At 42.3% G+C, this 12,902-nt stretch overlaps 1 protein-coding gene across 1 annotated transcript in view; it reads left to right on the forward strand.

Moving 5' to 3' along the window:
* Nucleotides 1-12,902, forward strand: part of TTC37 (tetratricopeptide repeat domain 37) — a 2,356,248-nt gene that overhangs the window by 94,693 nt on the left and 2,248,653 nt on the right. Inside the window, exon 2 of the mRNA XM_044064132.1 lies at nucleotides 8,682-8,773. Coding sequence (XP_043920067.1) covers nucleotides 8,682-8,773 — 92 coding nt within the window. The remainder of the gene's footprint in view (nucleotides 1-8,681; nucleotides 8,774-12,902) is intronic.

Below are 12,902 nucleotides of genomic sequence, written 5' to 3' on the forward strand. Positions count from 1 at the left end.
AAAGCAATGGAGTGCCTCCACCTCCAAATCTGGAGGAAACTAAGCACAACCCTACAGTAAGCAGTCTCAATGACTTTTCCTCTACCATCTCCAAGCACTTATCTTTTGGCAGCCCCCTTGGGGGAAAACTAGCACTTCATGTTCAAAATTGGCAGTTAATTACCCAGGACAAGTGGGTATTAAACATACTATCCAGGGGTACAGATTTCATTTCCATACTTTGCCAATTCCAAACGGATGGCCGGATCTGCCACAAAACCAGTGGGCAGAGGCCCAGAAACAAGTCATGCCCCTCATGGATATGGGGGCTATTCAACCGGTACCAGAAAAGGAAAAAGGACAAGGATTTTATTCAAGACTTTTACTGGTACCCAGAAAAGACAATTCATGGCGCCCAATACTGGACTTAAAGATTCTGAACACGTTCCTGGGCATACCACAATTCAAAATGCTGACTTTACAACAGCTACTGCCTATGCTAGGCAAGAATGCTTGGTTAGTAACTCTAGACTTAAAAGAGGCATACCTGCATATCCCAATGAGGGAATCATGCAGAAGATACCTCTGCTTCAAAGCAGGTTTTTTGCATTACCAATTCTCTGCACTGCCTTTTGGCTTATCTACTGCACCCAGGGTCTTTACAAAGTGCCTGGCACCAGTAATTGCATTCTGCAAACAAAGAAACATTCAAATTTATCCTTATCTGGACGATTGTCTCATTCAGGCAGAGGACAAGGACACTCTTCAACATCTGGCGTTTGTAAAAAGACTTCTAGCATGCCTAGGGTACACCGTAAACAAAAATAAGTCACAACTGGTACCATCTCAAATAATTACATTCCTGGGTGCAAGCTTGAATACAACTGCCCAGATGGCTTACCTCACGCCAGACAAACAAATGCAATTGACAGCATACTTCAAACAACCCAGTTATCTGCAAGACAAATTCTATAGGCTTTGGGGTTCATGGCATCCTGTATTCTGCTAATTCCATATGCATATGAGGAAACTTCAATGGTACCTAAAAAGTTTATGGAAGCAACATTGTCACAGCCTGGAAATAATGATTCTTCTCATTCCCTGCCCACAACAGGAGTTTCTTTTGTGGGCAGAGACCTGTCACCAAAACAAGGGACTGTCATTCACTCTACCACCTGCCAACCAATCCCTAACTACAGATGCATCAGACCATGGTTGGGGGCCCACCTGGCAGGGAGATGCATTCAGGGCAAATGGAGCCCAAACCAAATGCATCTGCATATCAACCAGATAGAAATGCTAGCTGTTCAGAATGCTCTCACAGCCTTCAAGGACTTACTTCATCCAAGACAACTACTGATAAAGACGGACAACACCACAGTTATGTGGTACATAAACAAGCAGGGGGGTGCTCATTCCTATCCCCTTTGCAGACTAGCCATGGCCTTGTGGAACACAGACTTGACTTGCCAAATACATCTTCAAGCTCAATACCTGCCAGGAAAGAAAAATACTCTGACAGACGACCTAAGCAAAAATCTTATGGACCCGCACGAATGGAAACTGGATCCTTCAAATCTTCAGCATGTTAACACAGAAATGGGGGAGCCCAGACATAGTTTTGGGGAGAGGCAAATAGATCTATCAGTTGGACAAATTCTGCACAAGAACTCATCACAAAAAAGCATGGAAAGTGGATGCTCTATCCTTCAGCTTTTTCTATCAGTCTATGCCTTTCCCCCTGTGTCTCTACTCTCCAAGGTCTTACTAAAAGTCAGACAGGAAAAAACAAAAATGATCCTGTTTGCTCCGGACTGGCCTCGCCAGCACTGGTACCCGCTTCTAAGGAATATGTCACACCTTCCTCCATGGTACTTGCCTCAAACACCTCATTTACTGTCTCAGCAGAACTATCAAATTCTGCACACTCGGCTCCAAACTCTGAGTCTTGTAGCATGGCTAATCAACTAATTATTCAAACCACATCTCTCGGTAAACCTGTGATGGATGTCATTTTGGAAGCCAGAAGGCCTAGTACTAGAAAATCTTATGCTGATAAATGGAAGAGATTCTGTGCTTGGAACCAAGCACAAGGAACAGACACAGCAAAGCCCAATATTCCTCAGATTTTACAATAGTTAACTGAGATGCTTGACAAGGGCCTATCTTTTTCTTCAATAAAAATCCATGCCTCTGCCATCTCGGCTCATTACAACACAGAGCCACCTCCCCTCTTTTCTCATCCACTGCTTAAACAGTATCTCAGAGGGGCCAAAAACTTAAGGCCTCCCAGGAGAACACAATCTCCTGCATGGGACCTCAATTTTGTGCTGGAAAAACTCACCCTGCCTCCTTTTGAACCAGCAGCTACTGTGGATATAAAATTTCTATCTTGGAAGACAGCTTTTTTTTTTGGCAGTCACTTCAGCAAGAAAGGTTTCAGAACCACAAGCTCTCATGGCAATGGAGCCTTTCATTATATTTTACGTTGACAGGGTGGCCCTCTGGACCAATCCTTCTTTTATGCCTAAGGTGGTATCCAGTGTGGCTCTAACCAGACCATTCACTTGCCAACATTTTTCCCAAATCCGCAGAACAAGGGGGAGCGGATTCTGCACTCATTGGATGTACACAGACAACTAAGATTCTACTTAAACAGGACAAAATCTCTAAGAAAGTCTGAGCAACTACTGGGGGAATTTGCTGCAGGATCAGAGGGGAAGGCTATATCAAAGCAGAGTATTTCTAAATGGATAAGCCACTGCATTCGTTTCTGCTATTTGCACCATGGTAAACCTGTGCCCAAGGGGATCAGATCCCATTCCACCAGGGCTGCCTCTACTGCTTCAGCAGCTTTTCTCAGAGGGGTCCCAACCAAAGACATTCTTGAAGCTGCTACTTGGAGCTCTGTCCATACTTTCACAAAGCATTATCATTTACCTCTCTTCTCTAAATCCAGGGCAGGCTTTGCCACTGCAGTCCTGCAGGGCCTTCTAGCTGCTCCTAATGCTGTTTAGTTCCATCCTCCCATCCATAGCTTTGGGATTCTACCCAAATGTAATGACTGCAACAGTGAAACACGAAGAACATAGTGCAGTTGTGTACACTTACCATAAATGTAGATGCTCGATTGTATTCACTGTTGCAGTCCGAGTTACTCACCCACCATCCCCCATTCTATACCTCTTCTTTCCTTCACTATACTCAAAAGCCTTTGTGGTGTATTTGCGTTTAGTTGAAGGTAAATTTTGTTTCTAAGGTGCATTTATATATTTACAGTTTATTTATATATATTTTGCTCCCCATTTGGGGGGCACCTGAAATCTGGGGCAAGAAAAACTGATTAAAATGGTGTCTGCTGCATGTTTTATACCCCTGATGACCTGACGTCATGGAAGAGGAGACAGCAACCGACAAAGGACCCAAGACTTTGTTATTCAGGCTGACTGAGGGCACCCTGCCAGCAGATTACCCAAATGTAATGACTGCAACAGTGAATACACTCGAACATCTACATTTATGGTAAGTGTACACAACTGTACTTTCTCTAACCACCACAAGTTCATGAAGCCCTTCAGTTGATGCAAGAGAAAGATGAATGGGAAGTAAACTAACTCTATCTTCAGACAAGGTTTTGCAGGAGGTATTAAAATCTGTCCCTTGCCTTCTTGGGTGGCATTTCATGAGGACAGCTTGGTGCCATATATCACATAGGAGGTGTAGAAGGACACCAATATTGTGGCACTGTTATCAGTGCCTAGGAAGCTGAACAACAGCCTTGGAACCTCCAAAGGGTTGTCAACACTTGCTGCAGAATGCTGTGGACTTCATTGTTGCTATTTTTGCCCAGAAGAGGGCTGTAATCCCACATAGCTCTGCAGTCTATCCCAAGAGAAAAAGTCAACAGTCAAGAATAGCTGTGAGAAATGGGTCAGTGTGTTTTCATCTTTCCTTTGAAGGTACTTGGTTCACAGACACCTGCTGAGATTACAGCACACCATACAGGTCAAGATGTCTAAGATGCTGGCTTAAGTTCTCAGATGCAGAGGTCTGAAGAAAATTTTATTACCTACACATTTGCACTCATTACAGTAACTAACCTTGTCATGCACCTGTTTGACAGTGCAGTAGATGTTGCAGCTAGGGAGCAAACATTAGAGTTGTTCGCTGTCACACCTGGCTTTTCCTTATTGACTGTGGAGAATTCCAGGGTGCATTCCATAATGCCCCATTAACAGTCTTGATTTTTTTCAGGCTGTTAATTAAGGAAAGGATAGAGTGAAGTGAGCACAAGGGTAAGACTTTAGTGGCTGTTGGTGTTAAGAGCAATGGAAAGCAATAAACGTTTGCCAGGATGCAGAAGAGTCTGTGTCAGATGTTTGTTCAGGCATGGTCTACAACAACAGTCTGCAATGAGGAAAGAACCAGGCATGGGTATGGGTGTGGCTTTTTTGCCTGGCTGCTTCACTCTTAGTCAAGGGTTGTCGCTCTTGCCATCTGTTATCACACACAACAGATGTATATTGGATATAATATCCAGAGACTATGTAATACCATTTAATTCCCCACTCCACATTTTATCTCCTTCCTCTTCCTGAGATCCCATCCTGTTAGAAAAGTCTTCCTGACATCCCATCCTGTTAGAAAAGGGCATCAGTAAACAAGGTCTCAAACTTCCTAAAAGTAGCCATCCAAGAGGTTGCACCATTTCAAAGAGGGTCCAGAATCTACTCCAGGTTTTTAGTACCAAAAGAAGGCCAAGGACCTCATGTCCATTTTAAACTTAAGAAATGTCATCTACTACATACCAAAGCAAAACATTCTGAATAGTGAAGTTGTGGTCAGGTCTTCACTTCTTGTTAAGAAGAGGTATGATGTGCTGCTTGGACCTCCAGGGCACATACTAAAGTATACTTAAATTCACCAAGGAGTTTGCTGTAGTTTTGAGTGGGAGCCAGCTATTAACCAGTTCCTGACTTTCCCCTTTGGTCTCTCCTTTACCCCCCAGAATATTAATGAGGTGCATGGCCACGACTGTAACTAACCAAGGATTGCAAGAAGTAGACATCTTCCAGTACTTGGATGACTGCCCCTAGCCACTTTGACCTTACACAAATTATTTCTGACTATGATTCTCTTCTAATGCAGTTCGTCATTGGAGATCACTGTAAATTTAGCCAAGTCTCCGATGCAACCCCTGCAGTCCATAACATTCAAAGGGTGTTTGCTAGATGCCCTATTTTACAGGGTCGGCATTCATTCTGAAAGGATTCTACCATTTTCAAATAGTATCCAAGCTTTTTCACTTCTTTGCGCCATCCTTCATATGTGCATCAGAGCTTTTGTTCTCCTGATGGCAGCAGTTTTCTTAACCCAGTTTGCATGATGTCACATGAGAGCCCTTCAGTGGACTCTAAGGGTTCACTGGAACCAAAATATGGTCTCTCTGTCAAAGGTAGGCAGAATTTCCAAAAATTGTTAGACCTCTGGATTGAGGGTCTTGAAACTCCAGCCTCTTTTTGAGCATCCATTTCCCAATTCCCAGCCCTCAGCTGATTGTTACCATGGAGTATTCAGCCCTAGGGTGGGAATGGAGCTACAATTCCTCAAGGATCAACTGTCCAAAGTGTATTATCACAGATGGAGACCCGTCTGCATATCAGAGTACTGAAAATGGGAGCAGGAAATTTCAGAATTTCCTGCCTTGAGGGGTGGTTGCCATACACTGACTGCATGTTGGTGGTATGGTATATCAACAAGGAATAGGAAGGTGGCCTGTGCTTAAAATGGCTCATAGGGGCAGTTAGCCTAGTACTAATCTATGAACCTATGACTCATCCCCATCCCATGTGCAGAGAGGCATTGAGGTTGTGGAAAGGAACAGTGTAGCAGACGGGCTCAGTCAATGCCTGTTGATGCTGCATGAGTGCTCCCTTGGGGAGCGCTGCCTTTTTTTTCTTGGATAGTTGATAACTCAAAACGTTGTCACTGAAAGTTCATGGGTGCCTTGTTTTCCTCTTCTCTGAGTTTGTATTATCTCGGGTTATTAGAAATTAGTATTTCTTTGTGTGTGGCATGGGAATGTTTGGGCTTGCTTTCACAAAACAAGTTTGTGTTGTCACTTTGGGGTGCCACTGTTTAATTCCCAATGTTTTTGGTTAGTATAATCTCATGCCAATTAAATGAGAAAAATATTTGTAGTTTATCAGATCTTTCAACTGTACTTTGCAGAGGTGAAAATTCTTCCGTTGAGGGAGGCTTTGCTGTGACCTTTTTTGCTTCCATGATCAACACCAGGTGTACAGACTTTTTTTTTTCCTGATCTCTCTTCTGGACAGCAGCCTAGATATGCCGTTGCCTAGGACTGGCCTACAGGGATTTTGTATACCTTCCCATCTTCTCCCATAATATCAAGATTCATTATGAAAGTGAAGTTGAATGAGGCAAACTGTGTCATCATGGCCCAGTACTTGCTGTGCCAAGTGTGGTGGTTCTTGTTTATAGCCTTGTCATATGGAGAACCCACTCAGCTTGAAGCTTTTCAAAGCCCCGCTAACCCAGCTGTCATCCAGACATCACCTAGACCTTCATTCCCTCAGGTTAACCACTTGGTTTCTCCAGTTCTGATGGCTAGGGACTCAACTTATCCTGACAAGCTCATATACAGATCCTTGTATGTGCTCAGAAGTTTAACACTAGATGAATGTACAAGAGTAAATGGATGTGTGTTTTGGTGTGGGCACTGTAAAAGGGATTGGTCCATTTTGGCTTCAGTTCGTGCATTTCTTGACTACATGATGCAAATATTCATCCCTGGTCTTAGTTATTCCCCATTAACATCTGTTTCTCTGCTTTCTTTAGTTTCTACTACAAGATCCAGAAACTATTTACTAGCTTCACTTGAGGTCTGTAAGCTCTTCCCAAGAGGTGCTTCTTTAATCAGGCTTCCGTTCAGAGAGCCTCATTCCCTGTGGGATATGTAGTTTATACTCCCCTCTTTGGAACTGTTTTCTAGAGCAGAGCTCAAGTTTTATTTATTTATTTATTTATTACCATTTTGTAGAAAACTGTTTTTATTGATGTCACTTTTGCTGCAAGAATGTCAGAATGACAGGATTTATATTTCAACACTCCTTTCTGGTCTTCTATAAAAACAAGGTAGTTTTGCAGACAAACTCTTCATTCAGGCCTAAGATTGCTACCAAGGCTAAATCCTTCCTTTATGCCTAAGGTCACTACCAAAGCTAATCTAAACTAATCTGTTAACCTTCCTTTTTTGTCAGATTGTTCACTTAAGCAGAGTACTTACTGCATTCTATGCATAGACCACTCCATTTTTGTTTGAACAGAGCTAAGGGAAAGGATTCACAATTGTTTTTTTTCTAATCATACTAACAAATTGGACAAGGCTCCTAAATGTGCTGTATTAGGTGGTTATGTGTGTTAAATTCTGCTGTGAGCAGCATGGTAAACTGACATGTTAAACCCAGAGTTACTCCTCATAAGCCGTAGCTACTTCACTATTTTTTTTTTTTTTTTTTCAAAAATGCCTCAATGACATTTTGGCTGCTGTAACTTGAGTTTCTCTGTATACTTTCACAAAACATTACAAAATGAATGCAGTCTTTTTTCCAGGGCTTCTTTCATGGCCGCAGTTATTTGGGATGCATTTTCATAATGTCACCCAGGAAGGTCCTAGTGGTGATGAGGATGCCTTGATGAGGTTTGTGTACTTGCCATATTGATAGATTTGCATGGGTTATGGTTCATCCTGCTCGTATCCTCATCCATTTCCCCCTGCCTGACAAAAGGGAATTATTTGCTGATGTGTGCTTTTTAAGCTTTGGGTATTTCTTTCACTTAGGTGCAACCTACTTTGAGATCTTCAGACTGGAGCCAGAGTTCAAGGCATTGTTGGTAAAGGCAAGGAGTTCAAGCCTTGGAAAGTTTAGGTTGGTTCCGAACAGACTGTGAATTGGTATACTGCCTTAGTGATAAGGAAGATGAACCAAAACCATGAAGTGCTGTTATGATAAATATGTAACGTTTGTTTCTCATTGGTTCAGAGAAGTTACTCGGTGAGTATGGAATAAGAGATAATGGCGGTATGGATGAAGACTGCATTATGTTAATCTTATTTGTGATTGCAAGCACTGTCTTTCACCATTCCTTCATTCCATTTTATGGGAAGTATCTTCCTCCGTTACTTGTTAAGGATTTCACTGTTATAACTCTTCAAAATTTTAAAAAGAAAGGGAGAGTGCTGCTTGTATCAAGTTGCTACCTTTGCTGTTGCAGAGCACTCTTGTTACAGAGGATCTTGTGAAATGAATGTGGCAAGCCTTAGTTTGGTATGTATGTGTTGAAGTGATCATTTTAGTTGTCTTTTTTTCTGAAATGCATAACACCGTATCGGTACAGTTTGACATTTCTGATACAAATACATGATTGAATCTCAGAATTGTTTTGCCTTTTTTTCTTCCTTGGTTCCATTTACAGTATTAAAGTAGAGCATGCTCATACATGTATGTACTCTTGCCAAAAACAGGTTATCCTTTTGTGTTTTTATAGTAGTGTATTTCCTGCTTATATAATACATTTTGTTAACAAAGCTATGTTTTAATTGTCCGAATTTCTTAAAAACATCCTGCAAGTAAAACTTCTGTTTTACATAATTTTTTATTATTTTTTTTTAACACTAGTGATGTCAAACAAAGAAGTGAAAGCTGCACTAAAGAGTGCAAGAGAAGCAATCCGAAATAAGGACTACAAAGATGCCCTGAAACACTGCAAAGTAAGTGAACTAATGTTTATAAAACTTTTGGCTGCTGTACTGTGTATTAAATATGTACTGGACACTGCCTGTGTCATTTGTAGTCTTTTGAGCTTTTTGTCATGTTAAGTGACACTTTAAGCTAGTTTTAGATTTTCATAAAAGCACTAACAATGTGCTGGTTCCATGTTGTAAAGGTTATGAAACCCTAACTCGCATAGATGACCCAAGATATATGCATCCCACATGTTGGAAGAGCCAGCTGAGATGGTGGGAGTGAGTAGTCATGACGGGGCTTGCCCACCTTAGGAGAGGGAAGCAGCAACGTCCACTGTTGTATCATAGCAGGAATGCCAACAGCATTGAGGGGATTTTCATCCTTTGAGTGAATGGTTTGAGGGGCATTTCCTCCATGTGCAGTATTTTACTTGGTTATTTGTGATTGTTCTGTGCAGTCATCGACTCCTGTTTTAGAATACCAACTGCATCGAGGGGATTTTCATCCTCTGGACAGTTTGAGGAGAGTATCGTCCATGTGCAGTATTTTACTTGTGATTGTTCCGTATAGTCCTTGACTTGTGTTTTAGGAATGTCAACAGCACAAGGATGGTTGGTTGTGCACGCTTTAGCCAGGGTTGAGCACGAGTGGAAGCATGTATACCCAGGGTCAGGAATTGCTACTGTGCTCAACACCCTCTTTTGTAGGGAGAGGGATATGGGGTATGTGTGCAAATGTCCTTTACAATTGCTTGAGTGACACCCCAGTATGCCTTCAAATGGTTTCCCCAGCATCCACACAAGAATGAGTGAGCAGAAGCTGCTGTTTTATTTCTGTTGTGTGATGGGGGAATGTATAGGCAAAGAGAGTAGGTGTGGAAGAGATTGATCATTGAAAGGCACTAACTTTTATTGTGCAGAAGTATATAATCAGATCTTTCCTCTGCTGTTATCCTGACACATGTTTGAGAATGTAAGAAGACCAGGTGTGTTATTAAAATAACTGAAGACGTTATGTTCCATGAAGGATTTTATGGAGCCAGTACAAGGAACATAAGCATGCTTGTTTTTGTGGCAACTGCTGCAGTATGAGTAATTTTCCATGGGAATTAGTAGATGTGGGCATCCATCCTTTTTTTCTGACTTCAAGAGCACAAATGTCCCCCGAGTTCCTTCACCCCAGTGTGTCAGTCTGAAGCATAGCTAAAATGAGAGGCAGTTTGCACCATTTTTTATCTTTTTTCCCCTACAAGACCTTATTTGTCCATTGGTCCCTTCTGCTAAGCTTACAGAGAATGATAGGTGGCCAGTTTGGAATATTTTTTCTATTGTTTCTTTTGAATTGTTGATCTTAATGAAGTGTGCAGAAAGTTTTTCTAGCTGGCTAGATGGAGTTTGGCTGAAAGTGTCTGATCTTTGAAGACTTAGGAGCAGGTGGATAAGCATTAGGTTCAACGAATCTGGATATATTCTGTAGGGTTTGTGAGGCTTTTAAATAGCTGCAGAAGAATCCTGTGGTAAGCCCTGCATGGAGTTACTTAAAGCTGCTAGGGATTTTGATTTGTTTTCTGGACTTGGAGTGAAGGCATATACCTATTATGTCTTGGGTTTCAAGGCTGTTACGTATCAGATTAATATTTTCAAGTACTGGGGCAAGAGCAAAAAGCATAAGGCAATATGCAACAGAAACAGCAAATGAAGCCCTGAGAGAAAAGGTATACAGACTGGCCCAAACAGTCTCTAAGCTAGATAATCATGCCATAAGATATGGCTATGATGCAGTTGACGCTAGTAACGAAGCAGCAGCTTACAGATACTGTAATCAGAAGACATTCTTTACTAAATTTACAGCTCATGCCAGAAGATGTGAAGGAGTTGTTGTTGAATGCCCTTATGGATTAATTCTGTCATTGACCCGTCTTCCAAAAGAGATGTTCAGAATAGTAGAAGAAAAGGGCAAAATTTTAAGTCATTGAGATAACTGTTTTTGTCTGCTCATTCTCGGGTGTAATAGTAATTACAGTATTAAGCAGTCAGGCAGTGGCAGATGTCCTTCGTGTTTTACTGTTGCAGTCATCACACTTGGGTGATCTGCCTCTAGGTAGCCCTCAGTCGGCCCGAATACCAGAGTCTTGGGATTTTTGCGTCGGATGCTTTCACCTCTTCCATGACGTCAGGTCGTGAGGGGGTATAAAACATGCAGCCGACGCCATTACATAGCTTTTCTTGCCGTGCGGGAGCCTGAAGCAGAAGCAGTTCGCAAGTGCCGGTTGGCCGCTACCTGAAATTTTCATTTTTCGAGTTTCAAACCTGAAGTCTTCTAAAGCTAAGTACCCCGTTGGGGATTCGTTTTTCTTGCTCTAACCGATGTCAGAAAAAGTTAACAATTGTCTTGCCTGTGGAAAGCAAATACCTCACAGAGATTTTCATTCTTACTGCATCGCCTGTTTAGGCCTAGACCACAACATTCCTTGCTGTCGGTTTTGTGCCTTGTTTAACTCCCGAACTATTAGTCGTCGGGCTATCTTTGTTGCTAAATTCTTTCGCTGTCATTCTCCATATTCCGAAATGGCTTCGGTAATCCATCCGACTTCCGATCTTCTGAAAAAACGTAAGGATAAAGACAGAGACAGACGGCATAGGTCCAAAACTGCCGATGACGCTTTCATTAAGCTAGTCGCCAGTCCGCTGGTACTCAGTGAGGCACCTTCGCAGCCCCTGATACCCGCTTCTACAGATTTGCAGGCCTCTGCTGAGACCCATTCAGAGTCCGGTATGCCACGAGATGCTTTTTCGATTATTGAACCTGCAGATGTCTCTACCTTGGATGGGTCCATAGCCGCTGTGCAGGCACCGGTTTCTGAGGGTGTATTCTGACCTTCTGATGTTCGTATTAAACAGACTACTTTGTTTCAGACTAAAACAACCGAGTTTCTCAGGCCCAGAGTTCGCACTACGCCTAGAAAACCGACAACCAAAGTGCATGATCAAGCTCCCATGCCACAGAAACAAATGCTTAGAATGGCTGAAGACCTTATAACTCTAATTGGGGGAAGCCAGCCTTCCCCCTCTATAAGACAAAGAATTGATTTCCCTTCTGATTCAACACACCATGAGTCTGATGACTGTGGTCCCTCTAATTACCAGGACATACCCTTATCTACCTATGAGGATTCAGATGTAGAGGATTCCATTCCCTCTGCCTCCCCTCTAGAGGACTTTTCTTTTGGTGAAACCTTGCGTACCTTAAGAGAGCATTAACGCTGGGAATGCCAGGACTACCCACATTCCAAAAAGAGGCTCAGAGAATTTTTAGACTTGCCTCAGCACAGGCCTCTAGCTATATACCCCCTGTCCTGGATATTGTAGATGATGTTTTCATCAGCACAGGTCTCTAGCTATACCCACTGTCCTGGATATTGTAGATGATGTTTTCATGGAATCAAGTTTTACTCCTGATACTTTACCACCAGCTCGCTCCTAGAAAGCCTGACAGGTTCTACAGGGTACCTGACTCACTAATTTCTCTTTAAGAATCCCACTGCGGATCCAGAGACTATTTCCCAGGGACCTAAAGGTATTAAGGCTACTACAGCCAAAAATCCTACCCCTTCGGACAGGGATTCAAGGGCTTTAGACAGATTGGGCAAGAAGGTATATACCTCTGCAACTCTTGCCATCAGGGCTTTAAATTGCCAGTTTCACATGTCTGAGTACCAGCAGCATTTTATGGAACTAATTAAACAAAAAATGTTGTTGCTTCCAGATTTTGCAGAAAATAAAGATTTACAAGAGTTAATGCATTCTGCAAACCTAGTCAGTAAACATACTTTGCAGTGTGGTTTTGATGCTTTAGAAGCATCTTGCAGGGCTGCTGTCACTGGGTCTGTACTGAGAAGGCATGCCTGGCTGAAGGAACAAATCTTGCTAGACCATGTCAAAGCAAAATTACTAGATGCTCCATTATGCCAGGAATGTTTGCTTGGCACAAAAGCAGAAGAGGTTCTTAAAAAGATGGAGGAAAAAGCTAAATCTATGCAAACTGTTAAAGATTTCTTACAGGTACAGCCACCTAGATTCGGTAGGCATTGGCCTTCAAAAAACTGGTCCTTTCCAGTCCTTACCTGGTCTTCTCAGCCCAAACTCGGGGGCA

Source organism: Protopterus annectens, chromosome 2.part2 (genome assembly GCF_019279795.1).
Source record: "Protopterus annectens isolate FY-2018-M chromosome 2.part2, PAN1.0, whole genome shotgun sequence".
Lineage (NCBI taxonomy): Eukaryota > Metazoa > Chordata > Ceratodontiformes > Protopteridae > Protopterus > Protopterus annectens.